Below are 24,450 nucleotides of genomic sequence, written 5' to 3'. Positions count from 1 at the left end.
TACAAGTGCATTTTAAGTCTTCATCCTTGAGTTAATAGAGAGACATTTAACTTAATTGAGTTTGAATCACTAATAACTTATTATAATAGTTGAATTTTTTTATCTCAGACTTTTCTCTAAGCCAGTTTGCAACTTTTATTAGCTTATTAATAACTCCATAATTTAATAATTCAGTGACTATTATATTAGAAAAATACTTGAGTAGATCACCCTTATCTGATACCTGTTTTTAAATGTAGAACTCTGAATCCTCATGAACCCAATTCTTGAGAATTACATTGACTGTCCACTTCAGTATGTGCCATGCTCATCATCAAGAATCATAAATAGGAGGTTCTACCTACTCTTCATATATTCCCAAAATAAATTTGCTATATTCCCATAGAAATGATGCTGTAAATGATGGTTTTGTATCTTAACATTGCCCATAAAGGCTTATCAGCCCCTTTAGTAGATGACCAGGTTCAGCCTGATCTTTTTCAGGGGATGGAGGGACAATACTGGGTAAGGGCCTAGTGGAAAATCTGGGGCAGGAAGAGTTCAGGAGTGCTAGAGGCCAGGTGATAAGGGGGAAATTATATCTAAGACTTGTATCTTACAGTCTTTTTAAATAGTTATATACCCAAGTTACTACTTTTGTGCTAGTGTGTAATGGCCTGTCTTTATTCAAAGTTAGTAATCAAGTCTGATCTTGGCTTTTATGGTTTCCATAAGCTCATTTGTTCATACTGTTCATGGGGTTCTCAAGGCAAGAATACTGAAGTGGTTTGCCATTCCCTTCTCCAGGGGACCACGTTTTGTCAGAACTCTACACCATGACCCGTCTGTCTTGGGTGGCCCTACATGGCATGGCTCACAGTTTCATTGAGCTAGACAAGGCTGTGGTCCATGTGATCAGTTTGGTTAGTTTTCTGTGATTGTGGTTTTCATTCTGTCTACCCTCTGATGGATAGCGATAAGAGGCTTATGGAAGGTTCCTGCTGGGAGACACTGAGTGAGGGGGAAACTGGGTCTTGTTCTGATGGGTGGGGCTGTGTTCAGTAAATGTTTAATCAAATATTCTGTTGATGGGTGGGGCTGTGTTCCCTCCCTGTTGCTTGACCTAAGGCCACACTATTGTGGAGGTAATGAAGATAACAGCGACCTCCTTCAAAAGATCCCATGCATGCATTGCTGCACTCAGTGCCCCCAACCCTGCAGCAGGCCACCACCAACCCATGCCTCTGCCGGAGACTCCTGGACACTCACAGGCAAGTCTGGGTCAGTCTCTTGTGGAGTCACTGCTCCTTTCTCCTGGGTCCTGGTGTATACAAGGTTCTGTTTGTGCCCTCCAAGAGTCTGTTTCCCCAGTCCTGTGTGAGTTCTGGTGGCTCTATGGTGGGGTTAATGGCGACCTCCTCCATGACGGCTTATGCCATACCCAGGTCTGCTGCACCCAGAGCCCCTGTGGTAGGCCACTGCTGACCTGTACCTCTACAGAAGACACTCAAACACTTTTGGCTCAGTCTCTGTGGGTTGGGCGTGTGTTTTGTGCCCTTCCCAGGTCTGAGCAGCTCAGGCAACCAGGTGCTTGGCAAATCACCTCCCCAGTCCCGGCCGCTTGGTTTCCCAGGTGCGCCACGAGAGCACCGTCTCAGCTGTGCTGTGTGTCTCCTCTGGAGAGCTGATCTCAGGTTGTGGCCCTCCTGGTGGATGTCAGGCATCCAGGATCTCAGGAAGACAGGTTAGCAGCTGTGAGCCTGCTCACAGTTTGGTGGAAGATTTCATCTCTGGGGCTGAGATTGTAGCAGCCTCTTGCCTTCTGGCTCTGGCTGTCACCCTCTACCTCCCGGTGGGGAGGAGCCGGTATGCAGCTAGCTAGTGTGTATGCATATGAGAGTTGGACTATAAAGAAAGCTGAGTGCAGAGGAATTGATGCTTTTGAACTGTGGTGTTGGAGAAGACTCTTGACAGTCCCTCAGACAGAAAGGAGATACAACCAGTCCATCCTAAAGGAAATTAGTCCTGAATATTCATTGGAAGGACTGATGCTGAAGCTGAAGCTCCAGTACTTTGGCTACCTGATGTGAATAACTGACTCATTGGAAAAGACCCTGATGCTAGGAAAGACTGAAGGCAGGAGGAGAAGGGGACGACAGAAGATGAGATGGTTAGATGGCATCACCGAAGCGATGGACAAGAGTTTGAGTAGGCTCTGGGATTGGTAATGAGCAGGGAAGCCTGGCATGCTGCAGTCCATGGGGTCACAAAGAGTCGGACACAACTGAGTGACTGAACTGAACTGAACTGAAGTTCATTTTTGAAAGCATATAGTATGGGTGTCTCTCTGTATGTGAACTTGAATTTTTCTTGAATTCCATCATTCTTTGTACCTATTCTATAAAGAGAGACCTCAGCAAATGCCTAAAAACACTAGCATGAAAGACCCCCGGCTTTGGTTATGCCTGATGCTGGATGTTCCAGTATTATTTGGGGGGATTCTACATGAGTAAGTTGACAGTAACTGTATTCTCTGTGGCTCTGAAGTCATATATAAATTAGTTCTTTAAAATTAAGTTTTCAGAGAGGTTGTAATGAAAGTCTTAGCTATAAAGCATGACCCTTTAACCTATAGCCATCCCAGTTTCATTAGCTCCGTAAAGACCTTTTATTTTTCGTTCTTTTTTGAGTTCAGCATCTCAGCACAGCTTGGCCTAAAAACTGTCTCAGGTAGTAGAAGCTTTTTTTTCCTCAGACAAGTGAAACTCTGACCAAACGTGAAGTTGATTGCTTTAAAATAATGCCACAAGTCTGACAACACATTGCAGGTGCCACATTGGCTGTTACAGGACTACAGCCCCTCGGGTAAACTCCATTCTGCAGAAAAACACTGTGGAGGGAAACAAAGATAAAGGGATAGATGGGCCTTTGTGAAGGTCATTGTCTCCATTTATCCAGAATTCACTTGCCTCACAAAGCACTAATTGGCATGTGATGAGAGCTTCCTGAATAGGCTCTGAAGACACAAGAATAAAAGGGATTGGTACCAATTGTGATAACAAGCCCTGTGTCCCTTTACTAATAGGCAGAAATGTCACACTGTAAGCACGCACTTAGAAGATAAATCTGGGGACTACAATTCACCTTTTAGAAGTTGGGTTTCAAAAAGCAGATCTCCTTTCAACATAGTTAAAATATTTACTACCCCCGCCTCCTCTAATCTGTTTACCTTCCTGTCTACCTATCTGTCTATCTTTAGAGCTGCCCTCTGCTGGAAGCATGGAGCATGTGTATTTTTTAAACCTCAGGCCTTGCTATTTGGAGAAATAGCATGGTAACTCTAAAACAGATAAATATGTTTTCTTGGCATAGTTTTGCATGTTTTCACCAGTTTAAATATAGCAAGGGGCTTCCATAATCAATTTTTTTGTTCAGCTCTTAAATGGTAACCACACAACTGTATCATTTGATGAGCTAGAACAAAATATCATTCACAAAAAAACTGATAATGCATGAAATAAGTAGAAACCCACTAATAGGATGCTTGCATTAGAATGTCTGAATGATCTAGAAGTCTTTTACCTTGATTTACTTATTGAATTTACTTATCTATATTCTGGAAAGGATGTAAGACTGTGTGAACAGACATGCTTACTACTAGTGAATGGCCTTTCAGTAAAATTTTTCTGTCTTTCCTGAGAACCAACAATCTGAGAACAAATGAGGTGCTGGAATTGAAGACGGCTTATCTGTGAAGTTGGGTCTCTTGCTGTTACATGACTTCAAAGTCAATCTTAAGAAAATGTAGGCAGTTTGACAGGATGGCTAAACTTGTTTTCAAAAGTGAGACAAGATTAAATAGCAGTATTAGTTGAAAATCTCAGTGGACTTCCCTGGTAGTTTAGCTGGTAAAGAATTCGCCTGCAATGCAGGAGCCCTGGTTTGATTCCTGGGTCGAGAACATCCACTGGAGAAGAGATAGGCTACCCACTCCAGTATTCTTGGGCTTCCCTGGTGGCTCAGCTGGTAAAGAATCTGCCTGCAATGCAGGAGACCTGGGTTGGGAAAATCCCCTGGAGAAGGGCATGACAACCCACTTCAGTATTCTTGCCAGGAGAATGCCCATGGACAGAGGAGCCTGGCAGACTACAGTCCATGGGGTCACAGAGAGTCAGACACGACTGAGCGACTAAGTGCAGCACACAGCACAGACTGTTCAGTAAACCTTGAAAATCTGTGCCTGTTTCGCTAGTGTGAAACTATCCATTCTTGGTGAGAGAATTTCTACCCAGTAATTCATGGCAATTTGGGATTAATTTGGAGAGCTCAAGATTTCTGCTTTAAAATTGCACCTGCCAAGCAGCACCTAACACACAATTTCCCACTAAAGTACTTTTAAAAAGGAATAAAGCTTCATAGTAACAGAGGAAAATAGAACTGAGGTCTTCCTTGGGCAAGAATCTAGAAAATTTTTTCACTAACTTGAGGAGCAAGAGATTGTCAGGTTTATTTATTTGAGGCCTACCTGAGATGAGATAGGAAAATATTGTTATCTTTCTCTTATCCATCTTTACTAATGATTCCAAAAAAAAGCAAGATTTACTAGCAGTTAGAAAATTGAGCATACCTCCTTCACTGCTTCTGCTTTTGGCAGCACCATGATACTTTGCTCCACCCCGGCAGCACAGGTCCTTCTGCAGCTGTTCAGAGGTTGGATCCTAGAAATCCCTGAGCAGAGATCACGGGCTTTGATGAGACTGTGCTGCATTGGGAAGCATATTCTATCTGCACTCTCAATGGGCTGGGTACAGGAGCATCCTGCTTCCCGGGTCTGCAGTTCAGCTCATGCACTTGTCTCCCAAGGGAAACAGCAGGACCTTAGTCCACAGCAGCCAGTGCTGGATCCTGGAGTTTAACTAGAAATTACAGACACCAGCCTGCCATCCGTCTAGTGACCTAATTCAGCTGGAAGATCAGTGGGCAGTGAGTGAAATCAGTAATGGTCCACACATCCTGCTTTACTGCAGAATTCTTCCTGTCGCTTCACAGTAGATAAATACCCATGACAACTTAACATTATACTATGGAAGAATACTGCAGAAAAGAACAAAACCTTCCTGAAAACTCAGAAGAACACAGCTTAAAAATAACTTTTAAAAAAAGAACAAAGAACTTTGGGCGATTATGTTCATTCTCTAGAGGATGCAAGGAGATAGATTGTGAAAGCAGAGCAAGAAAGCCATGGTGGAGGGCAGGATAAGATGAAAAGGAAAAGGGTTGGAAAGCAGATGGATGAGGCAAGGAGCCCAACAAAGAACAACCCAAAATGCAATGGCCTCATTGAAATTGTACTTGAGATCATAAAGAGCAGAACAGAGGTGGTACGAGAAAGTTCCATTCAGGGTTGTGAGTGTAGAAGAGAAGGACAGAGTTAGGGTAATGATGAAGGGACAGGTGTCCTCACAGAGCACAGCAAGGGAACTTAAGCCTTACAGGTGTGCCTTAGAACTAGAAGAGAAGACATGAACAAAAGCGTAATGGAATAGAAAGTTTCCAAGCTGAAAAAAGTTTGCACGTGTCCAAAGGATTTACCCTATTTCATTTAAAATTGGAAGAAAGAGACCGTAACTAGATAAATCTGGGCAATGGGCAACAATTTTTAATGACAAGAACAATCTGTGTATCCCCAAGCTTCCCCGCTATCACACAGGTACAAATGAGAACAGACTGTGCTGTAATAATTCTTCTTTAGTAAAAGCTTACCCCTGAAGTCTTGTGGTGCCACGGCCTCACTACCTAGAAGCAGAGCCTCAGCTGAACTCTCTGGGATGTTATCTCTCCTGTGTCTCTGAGGGAGGCCCTGTCCCAGGCTTGGTCCTGGCTGGCACCTTTACCACTGCTTGGTTTTCCGAGTCGCGGTTCCACGGAAAACAGCCCAGGCCAGTCGCTGCTGAGCTCAGCCTCTCATTTTAGGATCCTGATGTTTGTCAGGCAGCTGCAGCCACTGGCATTTTTCTTCCAGACACGCTAGTCTCTCTGTTGCTGCCCTACCCTCACTGTGACTCCAACTCTTCCCTTTTTTATTGAAGGCTTAACAGTGGTAGAATAATATTTAAAATAAGATGAAATCACTGGCGGCTACCAGGTAAATTGTCTTTCAGAGCCTAAAACTCAGTCCCCAGTGCAACCTCAACGGGCCCCTTTAGGATCACTTCCTTCCTCAGCCCATTGTCTGACACCTAGTGGTCAAGCCTGGTTTCCCTTCTCTTCCTAGGAGTTTGTCTAAACATGTCAGGGTCTCCTGGGAGGCCAAAGCTCAGGTCTTAAAGGCCCCAGGTAAGGAAGGAGTTCCCTTTTCCTTCCATACTAAGGGCTTTCCATCAAGCCTTCCTTTCATATCTCAGAATCTGCCTTTTCCTGTAGGATCCAGGGGCACAGTCACTGTCTTCACAGAAGTCCGCTCTGGTCACCCTCTAGGATGTGACCTTCCCTGGTATATAAAAGGGACAAACTGATCAGAGCACAGCAGAGCAACGGCAGCACAAAGATACACATCCATGTCCTTACGTCGTCCCATCGCAGATTAAAAAGAGAGAAAAGACCTGTCGTGTCTTAACACATTTCTAAGTCTGGGTGGCTCAATCTTCAGTCCTCATATGAACTTTGTCAACGGTACTGGTTAGGTTGGTGCTTCACCTGTGTGGGTCCTTTTCTGCCAAACCTTTCTAGGAAGAAACCTCCCCAGCATGGGAGCACAGCGCTGGATTATGGAGGTGTGGGAGGCTGATCTCCACCCCGATTTCACTCTAAACATCATTGCCCTTGTCCTGCGTAAAACATCATTCATTGACTTTCCATCTTAGCACCCACTACATCTCCACCTGTTCTTAATTGAGATATTTTTATACATGGGGATAAAGAGTTTTTAAAATCACTATAGGCCTCCAGGAAGGAGACTTTTTATTTTTTTAACAAAGGAAAAGTGATCAGCCAGACTCTACCTAGATTTCTGAAATTCAGTGGGATCATATAAAGAGTTGATCCAAGTATTTTATTCTATGAAGATGTCCTTTATGTAAAAAGTCAACACAAAGGTATTCTCTGATATACAATAGGTGTAAAAAGATGGCACTCCTGTATGCTTAAAAACCAAATACACGCATATCAACTGTGCAGAGAAAAAACTGGAAGGAAACATGAACCATATTATAGTGGTTGCTTTGGTGATTTTTATTCTGCTTCTTTATTTTTCTTTGTGTTGTCTAAAATTTCCTGAAAAACATTCACTGCTATTTTAACCTCTGAAAAGTAAGATAAGCATTGGGAAAATTTGAACTAAAGAGCATCTGTAAAGGATAATAATAAAAAAAATTACAGAATATCTATAAGGGACAAAGTACACTAGGAACTGTGTTCCCAGGTAGTATACTGAACCTCAGTGTAGAAAATGGAGGAAAGAAAGGAGTATACTTTTTCAAAAAAGGCCCTCTCTTGCTATAAACATGTAAATACTGTGTAAAATTCAGAGAAGGCAATGGCACCCCACTCCAGGATGGAGGAGCCTGGTAGGCTGCAGTCCGTGGGGTCGAGAAGAGTCAGACACGACTGAGTGGCTTCACTTTCACTTTTCACTTTACTGCATTGGAGAAGGGAATGGCAACCCACTCCAGTGTTCTTGCCTGGAGAATCCCAGGGACGGGGAGCCTGGTGGGCTGCCGGCTGTGGGGTCGCACAGACGACTGAAGTGACTTAGCAGCAGCAGCAACTGTGTAAAGTGTAAAATACTATGTTTGTCAGTGTTCACATTAAAATGAAAGGCCATATGCCCAGTGAATGAAGCCAATCCCTAGAAGAATACTTTTAATCTTTTGAAAGGCGGAAAACAATCAGAAAGGATATTCTACACAGTGTAAATAAACCAATAATTTAATATTTATCTTCTAATAGTTTTACCAAGATCTTCTCTGGGTTTATTAATAGGTCGAGCAATATCATAATGTCATTTTCCATGGCCCAGAAGGGAGCTTGCAAGACTACATCGCCCATCAGCTTGCACTCTGCCTGAAGGTATGGGTTGACCACATACCCTCTCCTTTTCTTTGAAAATCCGAAAGAGTTCAGAACTAACCACACTCTTCTTATCACAGCACAGACAAATGGCTGCAGGATTCCCCTGTGAAATAGTGAGAGCTGAAGTGGATGCTGATTTCTCCAAGGAACAGCTAGTAGATCTGTTCATCAGTAGTGGTAAGACCATCTCAGCAAACTGAATTGTGATAACCAAAAGGCATGTTTTGTCAATTAAGCCATTGCAAGGAAAAAATGTTGTGCTTAGGGATAAATTTAAGTAGACTGTTCAATTATGCCGCAGCTATGGGATGAAAACTGGGAACCCTGGTGACACTTGTAAAAAGACACTTATGTACTTGTCATTGCATCTGTTCTGCATCCTGCATTCTGTTTATAAATTATCTGAAGTGTAATATATAACTGGCACTAGAGGATACCAAAGGAGGGGGTGGGTGGTGGGAGCAGTCCACCTTAGTGAAACTGTTGTATCATTGGTGCAGTTTTGAATTAATTGCACGGTGGTAATAAGCGATCGATTTTTTAGTAAATTTTATTATTCATAAATTCTGTACAACAGAGCACCCCTTGTTGTTGCGCCTGGGGTGCACTGCTTCCTCCACTTCATTCTTAGTATGCCATTGACCAGCACTTGGCTAAACACAAACCACGCATTAACTAACTCATTTGGACTTCCCCGGTGGCTCAGCAGGTAAAGAATCCTCCTGTAATGTGACATGGGTTCCATTCCTGGGTCTGGAAGATCCCCTAGAGTAGGAAATGACAACCTGCTCCAGTATTCTTGCGTGGAAAATTCCATGGACAGAAGAGCCTGACGGGCTACAGTCCAAAGGGTCGCAAAGAGGCAGACATGACTAAGTGAGCACACTCGGTCTCCACAACAGCCCTATGCAAGTTGGGTTTTTTCCCCACTCGGAGAGATTCTAGTTTAGTTTGTCTGAGTGTGGAATGGGCACCAGCATTTAAAAACTTTTTTTTTTACTGGAGTTATAGTTGATTTACAATGCTGTGTTAGTTTCAGGCGTATAGCAAAGTGACTCTGTTACACGTGTACAGGGACCCACCCTTTTCTTCGTTCTTTTTCCCGTGTAGGCCGTTATAGAGTACTTACTTATTTCTGGCCATGCTGGGTCCTCACTGCTGCATGCGCTGTAAGTAGTTGCAGTGTGAGGGCTCTCTTGTTGCAGCTCACAGTCTCTGGGGTGCCCAGGCTTCAGTGGTGGTGGTGCCCAGGCTCAGTTGCCTCATGGCACGTGGGATCTTTCCTGGCCAGAGATCAAACCCATGTCTCCGCATGGGCAGCTGGACTGTCAACCACTGGACCACCAGGGAAGCCCCTTGAGTCGGTGTTATTATCTCCATTTCAAAGGTGAGGAAACAGGCATGAAGAGCTTCAGTAACTTGCCACAAACTACACAGCAGCAGAACCGTGATTTAAACATATTAATTAATGCAGCATTTTTGTGAATTCCCCATCTTAGGCTCCAGAGCTTAACACCCCCATGTCCAGCACAGGCACAGTTAGTATAACCCTGTAGAGTATAAATGACTAGTGAAACAAAACTGAAATGGAGCAGCCTCTGGTCTCTATGGGCTCAAAACCTCAGAGAACCTGGGGATGGGGTGAAGGAGAGAGGTGGTTGTGAGCTGAGTTAGGATGCAATAAAGTGCAAATTCAGGTCTCTTCTTTAGGGGAAGGGGCGATTCTCATCTTTGGACCTGTGATCAAGGGAGATATCCTGTAGGTGGTGACCAGGCTGAGGAAGATGGAAATTACCAGGAGTTCCTAAGCCAAGAAATACAATTAAGAGGCAATTTAGAGACAGACTGGGGAGTCCACAGACATAGAAGCACATTTTGGGGACAGGAAAACTCCACCAGAATCTGAATGTTGCTGTAGTACTCAGGCGATTCTTTGCCAGAAAGTAGTGAGAGTAAGTGACAGAAAACTGTTTTCTCTGACAATACTAATAAAAGCTAATGTTTACTAAGCTTTGTCTCTGGTAAGCCCTATTTGGGGCTTCCCTGGTAGCTCAGACAGTAAAGAATCTGCCTGCAATACAGGAGACCCAGATTCAATCCCTGGGTCAGGAAGATCCCCTGGAGAAGGTAATGGCAACCCAGTCCAGTATTCTTGCCTGGAGTATTCCGTGTTTAGAGGAGCCTGGCAGGCTACAGTCCATGGGGTCACATAGAGTCAAACACAACTGAGTGACTAACACACTTAAGCCCTATTCTAACCTCCCTGGTTTATAAACACTTGAGACAAGAGGTTAAGTGCTGGCCCATGGACGCCACAGCGAGGACACAGCAGTGCAGACATAAACCAAGCAGTCAGAATCCTGAACCTGACCTCAATCACTGCCTGCTGCTGCTCCTCAAAAACTCATCTGCGCCCCCCATTTCCCCCCCTTAGTTTTATAGAGAAAACCCCCTACACTTTTTCAATATTCAGTCTTTCTTCATTTCAGAGTAAGAAGTTAAAACATGGTGTGTCTTGTCCTATCAGGGTAAATAGCAATTAGACTGAACTCTGTTCTAAGCTTAGCTAAAAAAAAAAAAAAAGGCTGAAAACAGTGAGTTAGGTCAAGAAGGATGCTAAGGTGACCAGCTCAGCGTTTCTAAATCTTTGAGGAGCACCTTTCTAAAAATAACTCTTCTTCCTAATTTCCCAATTCAGTGAGTCTCTTGGCCCCCACACTTGGAACTCAGGTCGCGTTGGCAGACCTGAAAACCTAAATGCCCACATGTGCCATAAGCTACACAAAGGAGTGAAGCAGGCTGGTGGGGGCAGGAGGGAGGGAAGCCTGTCCCTATCTCCATGAGAACAGCAGCTCTCAGCTCTAAGCAGCTGAGTGGAGATGCAATTTCATGGGTTTTGTGACTTGCAGAAAGAAGCAAGAAACCCAAGTTTTATGTGAAAATGTGGGAGTTTGTTCTTCAGTGTTTTCAACTATCTTAATTTTTAAAGCTATGTTAAGACCGTCTAGAACCCCCCAGGTCCTCTGATTCACAGAGCACTCACTCCTGTCACACAGCCAGTCCACGGTCGCGTCCTGCCAAGTGGGCCTCAGTGGGCCTTTTTCATCCATCCCCGTCAGGACCATCCTACTTCATGCCTCCTTTTACTCTGTCTTGTCTACTTACCTGTAAGTGGCTGCTCTGCCCTCCTTTTCTCCTCCCTGAACATCCTTCACAGATCACCAGACCCCTGATTAGAAGCTCTTCGTGATTCCTGTCCATTCTTCCATCACCCACCGAACAAAGTCAGTGCCACTCTGTCTTCCATTCTAGGACATTGTTCCACTTAATCTGTTTATTTGACCTTTTTTAATTTTTTGAGATATAACAGTAAGTGCAAGGGATACAGGGTGTTGATATGATACCCAAATATTACAAAATGATTACCACTGTATCATTAGCTAGAATTTCCATCACCTCATATAATTACCATTTCTTTCTTGCAGTGAGAACATTTACTGTCTACTCTCTCAGCAATTTTCAAGTATATAATAAATACAGTATTAACCCCCCCCCAAACTTATTCATCTTATAACTGAAAGTTTGTATCCTCTGACTGGCATCTCGTTTCCCTCACCCTCCAGACTTTGACAACCTCTATTCTACTTGGTTTCATCATTTTGGCATTTTTAGATTCTACATACAAGAATACCATGCAGTATTTGTTTCACTCTGTCTGATTTACCTCCCCTAACATAATGCCCTCAAGGTCCATCCGTGTTGTCTAGACAGCAGAATCTCTTTCTTTCTCATGGCTGAATCATATCCTAGTGTAGCCACATTTTTGTTATTCATTCAGCTCTTGATGGATGGTTAGATTGTTTCCATATTTTGTCTCCTGTGAATAATGCTGTGATGGACACAGGTGTGCAGATATTGCTTCAAGATCCTGATTTCATTCCCTTAGGAGATATGCCCAGAAGTGATATTGCTGGATCCTATGCTACTTCTGTTTTTTAGGTTTTTGAGGACCCTCCATACTGTTTTCCACAGTGGCTGCACCAATTTATATTCCCACCAAGAGTGCCCAAGGGTTCCCTTTTCTATACATCATTACCATTTGTTAACTCTGTTTAGTGATAGCCTTTCTAACAGTTGTTAAGTGATATCTCATTGTGCTTTTGATTGACGTGGATTTGTGCATTTCCCAGACGGTTAGTGATGCTGAGCCTGTTTTCATGTACCTGTTGGCCATTTGTACATCTTCTTTGGAATATCTGACTCTTTAAAAAAAATAGATATCTAAGCTCCAGCAGAATATAGTATTTCTTCCTCACATGTCCTTTGCTTTTCTACTCTCCACATCTTTGTTTATTCTGCAGCCTTCATCTAGAATTACTCTGAAATTTCATCTAGAATAAACACACAAACTTTCGTTTCCCCCACCCCCTACACACACACATACCATGACTACCGCATGGCAGGTTCCCAGTAAAGTACTGTGTTGTACATGACTAGTTAAAATAAGACATGGCAGTCCCTGTTTTAAATACTCTGAAGTGAAGTGAAGTCGCTCAGTTGTGTCCGACTCTTTGCGACCCCATGGATTGTAGCCTACCAGGCTTCTCATTCCATGGGATTTTCCAGGCAATAGTAATGGAATGGATTGCCATTTCCTTCTCTAGGGGATCTTCCTGATCCAGGGATCGAACCCGGGTCTCCCACATTGTAGCAGACGCTTAACCATCTGAGCCACCAGGGAAGTCGTACTCTAAGGACACCCCAAATAAAGGCTTGTCTGATCTCTCCAGATATGACAACTACCTCTGATGAAGAGCAGTAAGCTTTGTTTACCTCTGAGTCCCACCCAGCTATAGTTCAAGGCAGTGAGGCTTATTTGGGCTTTTATGTTCACTGACACATAGTATGAGCTCCTTGAAGGCTAGGAATGGAGCTTTTTCTTCTATTTCACTTTGTACACTGATTGCCAATAATTACTTGTTGAGTGAATGGCTGAATCTCCTGATATAAGAAATAGGCAAAGAAAAATGGAATGTTAATCACACTTAGTTGTCAGCAAGTAGAAGAACTTGCTTACAGTGAAGCTAGAAAGAAAAAAGAGAGTGTAGGAGTTGTTGAGGCCGTACTTGATGACAGGGCATAAAAACAGAATGAATTGGATTTCAGAAAGGTTTTCAAATGATAGACTGAGTCCAAAAAATCTACTCTCTTATGTAGGGAATAGTATAGCATCTCCACGTAGTAAAGGATTTTTATTCTGTATTTGGCTCAATAATTTACAAGTATCAAATATCCTTTTTTTTTTTTTTTTTAATAGCACAAATAAGACACAAACACAAGACTTCTACCTGCTAAGACCTTGAATGCAGTTACCCGTTAGCAAGCGGAGCATATTGGAGGTTCCTCATTCGCCTTCTTCCCCGCATCTAGTCAGTCCTCGTTCCTCTTGAATCTATTTCCCATATCTCATCTCCTCCTCCCGCTCTCCAGTCCACCTGCCACCTGTCATCTCTTGCTCAAGGGACTGTGGCACTAACCCTTCTTGTTCTTCTCCTCTCTCTCCTTTCAGAAGCCCTCTGCAGGCTTCCAGAAGGCTCACCCTAAAATGTAAAGCTGCTCATGACAATTTCCTACGATTATACTCTAGTGTCACCAGAATAGACACTGGAGGTCTCTGCATGTCATGTCAGGAACACTGCAGTCTGGCTTCAGATCTCTGCCTCGCTGCTGTCCATCCTCAACTTCTGAAACTCCATCCATTGTCACCGTCATTTTCACAGCAGCAGGACCCACTGCTCTTGATAGGTGGCCAATGAGGAGATCATGGGGAAGTACATTGTGAGTAGACGGGGACACCAGAAACTCCTGAGGCAGTACCAGGGAATCGCAAGTGAGCCAGAGGGAAGGATCTGTGGACAGTGTGGTGTCACTGTGTGTCGTGCAGAAAGCCCTCAGGAGGGAATTTTCTTTTGTGGTAAAAGAAAGGGTGATGAAAAAGGACAGAGTAAAGAAGGCAGAGATCTGGGTTAGAGAGGAGGAGCTTCAAGGCTATTCTACTTAAGCTTTTAGAATACTAATGGGATAGAAAATATCTATCCCCTAGTCTCTCTTTTTTTAACCAAGAAAGTAAATTGATTGAATAATACAACTGCCATATGAGGATGTGCTGATTCATAAGGTGTTCTAAACGTATTCCTAGTTTTTAACCTTATTTTCTAAAAAAAAAAAAAAAAAAGTTTAAACTACGTAGATTTAGCTGGAGACATTATTTTGCCAACAAAGGTCCGTCTAGTCAAGGCTATGGTTTTTCCAGTGGTCGTGTATGGATGTGAGAGTTGGACTGTGAAGAAAGCTGAGCGCCGAAGAATTGATGCTTTTGAACTGTGGTGTTGGAGAAGACTCCTGAGAGTCTTCTTGGACTGCAAGGAGATCCAACCAGCCCATCCTAAAGGAGATTGGTCCTGGAAGGAATGATGCTAAAGCTGAAACTCCAGTACTTTGGCCACCTCATGCGAAGAATTGACTCATTGGAAAAGACTCTGATGCTGGGAGGGATTGGGGACAGGAGGAGCAGGGGACGACAGAAGATGAGATGGCTGGATGGCATCACTGACTCGATAGACGTGAGTCTGAGTGAACTCCGGGAGTTGGTGATGGACAGGGAGGCCTGGCATGCTGCAATTCATGGAGTCGCAAAGAGTCGGACACGACTGAGCGACTGAACTGAATTGAGCTGACTGAAGAATGTTGAGCTTTCCTCTTCCAATGGGCATAGCACATACATTTCCATATATGTTCCTCTGTATGATTCTGTAGAAGAAAGCCAGTGAAAAGAGACAGAGAATGAATAAAAGAAGTGTATGAGCAACAAAATACAAGAAGGAAGAGTAGCAGATTTTTAAAAATTACTAGTTTTTAAGAATCTAAAACTTACATGGATTCTGAAATGGTACCAGTGAAGACAGGAAGGTAGAACAGAAGATCAGTTCAAGAAGAATGACATAGCACTTATACCTGCAATGGATATTTTGTTCATTTTAAATAACATGTTCCTCCTCGTATTGGCTTTTGTGAGAAACTGTCATGTCACATGGAGAAGGCGATGGCACCCCACTCCAGTACTCTTGCCTGGAAAATCCCATGGACAGAGGAGCCTCGTGGGCTGAAGTCCACGGGGTAGCTAAGAGTCGGACACGACTGAGCGACTTCACTTTCACTTTTCACTTTCCACTTTCATGCATTGGAGAGGAAATGGCAACCCACTCCAGTGTTCTTGCCTGGAGAATCCCAGGGACGAGGGAGCCTGGTGGGCTGCCATCTCTGGGGTCGCACAGAGTCGGACACGACTGAGTGACTTAGCAGCAGCAGCAGCAGTCACGTCACATGGCTCAGTTATTTGGTAAGGAGGGTGTGAACGTGTATTAGAATGGGTCAAACTTCTCCTCAGTATAAGGTATTGAGTTAGGTTAGCAAGACAGATATTTTTTTAAATTCATGTGACAGTAGTAGTAAGAAAAAAAAAATAAACACTCATTTGGTATTTTAAAACAATGCTTAGAATTCCTGAGAAAACTTTCTACTTCCAAAGAAATAAAGATGGAATTACTGTAATAATATCATATGTAATTGAAGTCTACATAAATGAGATTTCCTCCTTGGACCCTACATTGCTAGAGGCTCTTTGCAGACCTTTCCCTTGCTTCTCCTCTGGACTCAGAGCATCATCCCCACAGAGCCTTGTTTTAAATGGACGGTGTAAAACATGGGCCACGTCCATCCCCAAAGAGGAGAGTGTGGACTTGGCCTCACCTTAGACATGGAGTGATTTGGGTTTAACTATAAATGTGATACATTATTTTTAAACCAGTGAGTCTTGCTCTAGGACTTAGCTATCCAGAACTTTGAAAACAAAGGTGTGCAAAACTGAACTATAGCCCTGAGCCTAGCCCAGGAGATATCTGATTAAGATTATACTGATCTCTGGGGAGGAGCAGAGATGATACACCTATCAAGTTAGAAGAAAGAAGGACTAAAAGAGATAGTTTCAGAAATGGGGTTTTGAATTAGCAGAGGACAAAGGGAATTTAAATGGTCAACTTTCCCACAACAGGCCAGAAGAAATCTCCAGATATAATATGGCATGAGTAGCCATCTTGTGTCTCCATAAACCCTGATCAAAGGCTGAATAATCCTTCAAACCCAAAGGTGTGATGAGTTTTTGCTTCTGTGGTTGGTTAATATTATAGAAATGAATCCATGTTAAATAACTTGAACTAGACATGCTATGCTATGCTATGCTATGCTAAGGTTCTCCTGCATTGCAGGCGGATTCTTTATCAGCTGGGCTGGTAAAGCCATCATACTTCCATAATAAGTGTAGTTCTGAAATGACATGTGACCCTGAGAAGCACAGAATGTGTTCGTGCTCTTTACTGAGGAGCCGTGGTGAGGGGACGTGGCACGTGCCAAGTGCTAGTGCCCACCCCCACAGACAACTCGACGGAGAGGCAGCCCGTTTTGTTTCTGGTCTTTTCGTTTTTAAAGCTTTGTAGCATCCAGAAAAGTTATTTCCATCTCAGAAGAGATTAATTTACAGTGTTCAAGGAGTTCTCTTGAAACTGACAATGCATTTGTGTCTAGAGTAACCCAGAGGTGGAGTGGTTATAATGTCCTATCATAAGTGTTTGTGGAAAGTGGAACTACTTGACAGAATCACTGCTGAGTATTCTAAATTGATCTTTTCTCAAGGTTAGTTTAGCTAAGACTCGGGCATCTTAGAATCTTCTAAAATATTAAAAGGTGATATAAATTTTTTATTCTTTGCTATCTAGCAAGTATTATAGATGTATTTCAATTACCGTATTAACATTTGAGTGCTTAGCAGGTGCCCAGGCAATCTTTCAGTTAAATTTTATCTACCGATTTGTCTAATACATATAACAATAATACTCCATTTATGCAGTTCAGGCCCCCCGTCTTTAATGTGAGGACCCCTAAAATAAGAATCACAAGACCCAGATTATGGTCCTTCCTTATCACTGTTTCTAAAGCCTTCGTCAAATCTCCTTAACATCTCTGAGATCTATGAAATGAAAGGAGGGATCTGCTTGTCTCTGAGGTCCTGTCTCCATAATTTTATGAACATTTTACATATGTGTAATTTAAAGGATTAAATTTATTAAAATAAATTTAAAGTGTTCAATCCTCATTGAAGGATTTTGACCCTTTGTATTCTGAAATATCCATCTATAAAATACATACTACCTATTTTTATAGATCAATGAATAATTTAAAATAAAATGATAACTTAGCCACTGACCAGGTCACAAAATAGAACATCTCTAGCTTCCAGAATGGGCCCACGTGCCACACCCTTGTTCACAAACCCTTCCTTCTAGAGGTAGCCGCTAGTCTCGCTTTTGTCATCATTTCTTTGCTTTTTAAAAACAGTTTTACTGTCTACGAATTCCTAAAGTATATGTTCATGTTTTAAAGTGTATGTTTCATGAACTGTAAATGATGGCGTCATATCGTTTGTATCCTTGTGTGATTTGTTTCTTAATATACCGTTTGTGACGGTCTTCCATGTGGCTGCTTGTAGCTACAGTTTGTTCATTTTCAAATCCATTGTAGGAACGTACTTTCTACTCTGTTGTTGGTGGACATTTGGGTTGATTCCGTTTGGGATCTGTTACGGAACTAGTTAATGTTGGGTCGTTGTGTGCGGGGGTATCCTCAGCTGTATTCAGTAATTTCAAACTGTTTCCCAGAGTCTTTATACTTTCCCAGCTATGTCAGAGCGCCGTGTCACATCTTTGCTAACACATAAACTTTTACAAGTTTGTACATTTCTGTCATTTTATGTTTTAATCATTGATCATTTAATCACTGATACATTTTAATCATTGAATTTCTGTTTTGACCCCAGCGTGTCTGATCCCAGTGAAACAATCTCCTGCTAACAAGAAAATCATCGTCATCTTAGAGAACTTGGAAAAATCTTCATTGTCTGAGTTACTGGGGGACTTTTTGGGACCTCTGGAAAATCACAGCACTGAAAGCCCCTGTACCTTCCAAAAAGGTAAAGATAGTGGAGAGACCACCCCAAGAAGCCAGCTGCTTTAAGAGCTTTCTAATCTCTCTGTCCCCTGGAGCACACGTTACGCTTCATGGCCGTCTTTCCTTCACTTGTTTGGACTTGTTCCCTGCTATGGTTTCCTGATGTTGGACTGCTGCTTTGGTTTGTTTTAGGAAACGGAATGTCTGAATGCTACTACTTTCATGAGAACTGCTTTCTGATGGGAACAATCGCCAAGGCCTGTCTCCAGGGCTCCGACTTGCTGGTGCAGCAGCATTTCCGCTGGGTGCAGCTGCGCTGGGACGGCGAGCCCATGCACGGGCTGCTGCAGAGGTTCCTCAGGAGGAAGGTTGTGAATAAGGTAACAGACCACACACAGCCCATTGTTGGGAGAGGGTCCTTGACATTCCCTGGCATTGCTGTCAGGCAACCTGGGCTTGAGCTCTGCCACTTACTGTGTGGCTTCTGGCAAGTAAAAACTGGGGATAGGCAAGCGTCAAGTGGGGCTTCCCTGGTGGCTAAGACAGTAAAGAATCTGCCTGCAGTGCAGGAGATTGGGTTTTCAGGAGACTCAGGTTCAATCCCTGGGTCAGGAAGATCCCCTGGAGGAGGGCTTGGCAACCCACTCCAGTATTCTTGCCTGGAAAAATCCTTTGGACAGAGGAACCTGGCAGGCTGCAGTCCATGGGGTCATAAAGAGTTGGACACAACTGAGCGACTAACACTTTAAGGGTTAAATAGGATAATGCATGTAAAACTCATAGCAGTACCTATACTATGTCAAGTATTTTTAAAAAAACAAATAGACGTCCCTGATGGTTCAGTGGTTCAGACTCTGAGCTTTGAGTGCAAGGGATGCAGGTTTGATCCTCGTTGGGAAACTAAGATGATGGGGGCCCCCCCTCCAAAATAAGCAGATAGGTTTTACTGTTTTAATTAACCATTCTCAAGGGGTCTCCCTGAGTTTAAATGCTGAGACTAGATTAGAAAATTAATCATTCTTCTTAAGGAAAAGCTACTGTTTCCTTGGAGCCTTCATTATCCATCTACTCAATCTAGTTTTAATATTTGTTACATTGCATTATAGTAACTTTTAAAAAGTCATATGAAAAAATTAGAAATCTCTGTTGACACATTTTTAAGAAGAATAATCACTTTTAGTGATTTTTCATAGTAAATATTCTTCATTCTATCAAAATAACAAAATTAATTTAGTGTACTTACCAAATTGAGCACATTATTCTCTAATGTCGTATTCTTAAATTAGGCCAGTAGCTAAGTGTCTGGGTGGATTTGAAATAAAAGAGCTCGATTTAGCAAGATTTTATTGTTTAATCCTGCACAGTGGGCCACACTGGGAGGACAGGATCTTCATTGTATCAGCAGAGGAGTTTAAGCTGTAGGTAATATGACACCCCACTGTTAGCTGCTTCACACACAAAAAGAGGCTTTTTTCCCTTACATAACCAGATGCCTTGCGGTAGGTGTTGCTGATGTCCATTCACACCGTGATGCCAGGTCCCAGGTCTGGGTGAATCTCTTGGCCTCTCTTCAGGACTGCCTGGTTTCTGCAGGGCTTCGGGCACCACACCCTCACACAGACTTGTTCACAGGTAGGGAGCAGGATGCCGAGCTGTTCGAGAGGGAACTTAGGCTGCTTTTGCCTCCTTCTTATCAGGGGGAACAGCATCTTTTTCTGAAACTCCCAGAATCAGAAGACTTCCCCTTAATGGTTCATTAACCAGAACTGGTTTCATGCCCACCCTTCTGCCATAGACCTTGGCTAGAGCTATCTTCCCAACACCAGAGTGCGCCACCAAGCTCCTGAACAAAATCGCTGTGTCTGTTGTGTTAGAGCATGTGAATGTACATGCAGTCATAGAGGAGGGCTGGGGAGGGTGGTGGAGGGAGAAGGGTGCAGCGGGAATGCCGTTGGTAATTCAGTGACAGTCCCTACTATTGGTGATTTCAATTAGTACCTGAAGTTCCTAATTGAATCAGAAATCGTCTGCCCCAAGCTCTGCTAAAGTCAGTTCCCTGATCATAAATATATGCTTTTGACCAAAGCACATCTATTATATGACCTCAGCCAATAAGAAGAAAGGTGAGATAAAGACAGTCATGGGTTTTGTAGCTTTTCACATCAGTGATGCTTCCATTAACTTCATCACTATTAATATTTAAATCTTACTGCTAAAAAACTCACCTAAAGAACTGCAAAAGATACCAGTATTTTTCTTAAAGACTTTATTATTTTTAGAGCAATTTTCGGTTTACAATAAAATCGAAAGGGAGATATAGAGATTTCTACCCATTGCTCCTCAAATATGCATAGCCTCCCCCATTCTCACCAGAAGGCTGCATTATTTCATCAAGGAGGAACCTACCCTGACACAGCAAAGTGCCTGGTTTATCTAAGAGAAAAACATGGAATGCTTCACCAATTTCTGTGTCTTTCTTGCGCAGGGGCCATGCTAATCTTCCTTGAAATCTTTCCTAACCCTCTCCCTCTTCCGGCTCTCTGGTAAACATAGTTTGAAAAGGATTGATTTTACTTATTTTGAAAAGAAAGTTCTCTTCAAGCTCTACACTTTCCTCCATTGTGCTTGAGGATGGGCAAGTGGGGTGTGCTGTAAGGAACAGAAAGTGGGGAGGAAGGGCAATGTGTTTAATTTACCAGGAGTCACTTCAAGTAGGTTAATAAAATGGATTCCTGGGGTAGGTGTACAGTGGGAATGAAGACAACTGCAAAACAACAGAAATCGTGTAACTGCAGGATGGAGCCAAATAATGGGGGTGCTTAGAAGCACGCTGGCATGTGATCAAAATTTCTTCTTCCAGTTTCTCACAGGAATAAAAATAAACGTATTTTTTGGAGGAGACAAAGCTTCTAGTATTTAATAAAAAATAATTGTACCTTTAGTAGGAAATTGAAAGCGAAAGAAAGCGTTGGTCACTCTTTTGTGTCTGACTCTTTGCAACCCCATGGACTGTAGCCCACCAGGATCCTCTGTCCATGGAATTCTCCAGGCAAGAATACTGGAGTGGATTGCCATTCCCTTCTCCAGGGGATCTTACCCACCCAGGGATTGAACCTGGGCCTCCTGCATTGCGGGCAGATTCTTTACTGTCTGAGCCACCAGAGAAAGCCAAGGAAAGTAATATTCATCTATTAATTGTAGCCATGATCTCATTTTCACTGGAAGACTATCAGAAAAAGTGGGAGAAATATGATCCTCTTTTGAAAAAATGGGATAACAGATCCCAAATCCTCGTGTGACACAGTGATGTTACTTTAATGAAGCTGCTAGAATTACTGAACCACTCTTGCATTTTTTTCTATGCCAAATTCTGTCCCTTGATGTAGGATATACAGACATTCACATATTATCCTCAGTCTTAATATCATAATTCCTTGGTAAAGTAGAGATTTACATGAATGTGTTTCTTATAAAAATAGTTAATTGCTATATCTGACTTCTAAATATTTGAGAGATTTCTCTTCGTAGTATATAAATCTTTGTCCTTTTGTGAATCCTCTGTAGTACCAAAAAGGGGCTCTTGTATAAGATATAATTCTAAAAAGAGCTGCTCCCATTCAACCGTGTGTTACACAGCATTACTTAAACTCTTCACTTTTAAATCAGAAAACATGTCTTCATGCTAGCATAGTTGTGTGCATTTTAAGGTAGCATTTTAGCTGAGACTTTCCTTCTAGGGAAATTAAAAATAAGACAAAGTGAACATGCCATAGATTCCAATATGCCATCTTATCACTTATCCATATTAAAATATTTAATGTCATTTTTATGTCATTTATTCAAAATCCTTTTTTGAACACCTACTATTTGCAAGTCCTTGTGAGATATTCTGTACACATGTGAAAAATGGTTTCTTCCAGCACTGATGTTTAAGAATTCATCCAAGTAAGACACCTCATCCAGGGTGTCTCGCTTCGCTGTCACGTCTGCATCTTTTCATTTGATGTAACAAACTGCAGATCCTGTATTTCACACTAACACACACAACAGGGTATATTATTAACTAATCCCTCTTTCACCCACCCCAAGTGAAGGTAAGACTAGATTTGGCTACAGTTTTGTTTTATAAATTTTTATAGCTTTAATTTCGAATGGTTAGAAACAACAGGACAACGAGCACTGTGCTAACCCAAGCCCCTGTCTTCCTCCTCTCTGTCTCCAGTTCAGAGGTCAGGTGCCCTCTCCCTGCGACCCCGTGTGCAAGACGGTCGACTGGGCCCTGGCCGTGTGGCGCCAGCTCAACTCGTGCCTGGCCCGCCTGGGCACGCCGGAAGCACTTCTCGGGCCACAGCATTTCCTGTCTTGTCCTGTAGTCCCGGGGCACGCCCAGGCAACAGTGAAGTGAGTGTCATTAGTCCTTCTTTGCCTTTAAAGTATTTAAAGTAGAGCCCTGGCCAGGTGGGAGTGTGTGAGAGTGAGAAAGCTATGACACTCCTATCGTCAACATGGGAAGTGGAGCCCTGCCCTCTTGTCAGAGGACGACCATGACTTGTGTGTTGGGCAGTTCCTAAGGAAACAATTTTTGCTAAGACTAGATAGATCATAGGTTTCCTCTGTTTTCAAAACTCTCATCAGATCCATATGTGGCTTGCTGTGCAGTGTCTCCTGAGGAAGGCCCACATAAGAAATTCAGTCAAGTACCCTGTAACCAAAAAAATAAAACACATTCTACTGATGAATTGAAAAGCTTGCTCTTTTATTAATGATACTTATACACTTACATGAGTAGTAGCTCAGATGGTAAGAATCTGCTTGCAATGCACGAGGCCCGGGTTCAATCCTTGGGTGAGGAAGATCCCCTGGAGAAGGGAATGATACACACTCAAGTATTCTTGCCTGGAGAATTCCATGGACAGAGTAGACTTATAAACTTACTATATTTTCCTTTGTAGCAGCTTATAAAAATAGACATACATATAGGAAGGTTAATGACATAGAATATCAGAAGGAAGTTGAAAGGAGGAAGGAATTGTCACCGTCCGACTTCCTTAGTAAGGGTTCTGTGATTCGCTGTTAGATTTGATTCTGTACTTTCTGGCATCCTGGGCAGAAATCTATTTTGGAAAGCAAGGGATGCAAGTAAAATGTCTTCTCTATTGTAACACAAACTATCAATTTAATAACAGTTAATTGAGGGAGGAGTACTGTATTAAAAAATACATAGTAATTTCTTGTTAAAAAGCAGTACATTTATTCATATAATTACCCGATTCTCTCAGTATCATGATTACATCTGAGCCTTTTTTGCCCCTGACATCCAGAATCTCAAGATTCTTAGGAGCCATATTTGGTTTTTCCTGTCTGCAGCACAGTCATTGTCAAAAACTAGAGGCTCTGAGACTTGTACCCTCTTTGCAAGCTGACAGGTTAGCCTGCTGGGTGCAGGATGCTGGGTCAGAGGCCCGCTCCTCATCACTCAGAGCCCAGCCACAGCCCAGCCATCTGAACCGTCTGCAGTGGTTTCCCCGGCTCCTCAGGTCCCACAGGGTGATGCGTAGCAGCCCAGGTGGATGCTGGCTTTAGCAGCAAAATGTGGAATCACCCCATCTTCTAATGGGGGATGCTGGTAAATCTGCCCACCCTTTGCCCTGGAAGGAACCATAACTTTCATCATCCTGGTCAGGAAACAATCTGCCCTCTGCTCCAGAAGGAGACATTATCTCTACTTCCCAAGTCTGTGTACACTGCTAACATCCTTGAAAAGACAATCCAGGAAAACAGCTGACACGAGAATACAGAAATGCCATGGAAACTTATCTCCCAACAGCCGTATTAAGGAACTGCCTTTCTAAAATTTTCTTACTTTTTTTTTTTTTTTTTTAGCCAAAGCTTTTATCTTTACCTCCTCAGCACCTTTAGGAGTAACTGTTTGCTTTTCTTTTTTTTTTTTCCTGGAATTACATGTCACTCTACATTAACAGAGAAACTTGATACTAGGTAATAGTTTTAACAGTTCCTATTCTAGGTGATATAGTTTTGTCTACAGCTTTTAATGCTAACTTTTTTAATACTACAACAAAGTATAATCTTTTTTGAAGGAATTTTGATTGGCATTGAGTGCTCTAAATTTCAATTAAAGCCCTGCAACAGCTACAGCTATTAATGCAGTCCACCTGCGGCAGTGGCTGGTTGACCCCATCCCCTCTCTTCAGGGCTCACCTGCCATGTGTAGACACCAAGCCCCTGCAGAGCAGGAAGATTTAATTTGCCAGTGATCATAAAATGTATCCCAATTTCAGAAATACTAAAAACATATGTATCTTAGTAAGGAAAATGGCAAAT

At 42.6% G+C, this 24,450-nt stretch overlaps 1 protein-coding gene, 1 long non-coding RNA gene and 1 other non-coding gene across 5 annotated transcripts in view; 1 reads left to right on the top strand and 2 right to left on the bottom strand.

The window, feature by feature from the left end:
- CTTNBP2 (cortactin binding protein 2) overlaps nucleotides 1-24,450 on the top strand; it is a 167,677-nt gene that overhangs the window by 131,088 nt on the left and 12,139 nt on the right. Inside the window, 5 exon segments of the mRNA XM_086396789.1 lie at nucleotides 7,960-8,046; nucleotides 8,127-8,226; nucleotides 17,978-18,130; nucleotides 18,301-18,488; nucleotides 22,331-22,509. Of these exon segments, the coding sequence (XP_086252915.1) occupies nucleotides 7,960-8,046; nucleotides 8,127-8,226; nucleotides 17,978-18,130; nucleotides 18,301-18,488; nucleotides 22,331-22,509 (707 nt within the window).
- On the bottom strand, nucleotides 20,549-20,655 carry LOC147374311 (U6 spliceosomal RNA). Its single transcript, XR_015163351.1, has one exon. It is a non-coding gene; the product is annotated as a U6 spliceosomal RNA (small nuclear RNA).
- The window catches only part of LOC147374309 (uncharacterized), an 85,823-nt gene continuing 83,597 nt past the window's right edge, over nucleotides 22,225-24,450 (bottom strand). For 2 of the 3 annotated variants that reach the window (XR_015162634.1, XR_015162636.1), the window contains exon 5: nucleotides 23,003-23,756. This is a non-coding gene — a long non-coding RNA (uncharacterized LOC147374309). Of the gene's footprint in view, nucleotides 22,811-22,889; nucleotides 22,968-23,002; nucleotides 23,757-24,450 lie in introns of those variants that run through there. The other variant, XR_015162633.1, reaches the window with a different exon arrangement.

The sequence above is a fragment of the Bos grunniens genome, chromosome 4 (assembly GCF_055505025.1).
Source record: "Bos grunniens cultivar Pamir isolate PY7600 chromosome 4, Bosgru_T2T1.0, whole genome shotgun sequence".
Taxonomy (NCBI): domain Eukaryota; kingdom Metazoa; phylum Chordata; class Mammalia; order Artiodactyla; family Bovidae; genus Bos; species Bos grunniens.
The sequence above is the reverse complement of the archived record's forward strand: the minus strand, read 5'-3'. Positions and strand labels throughout refer to the sequence as shown.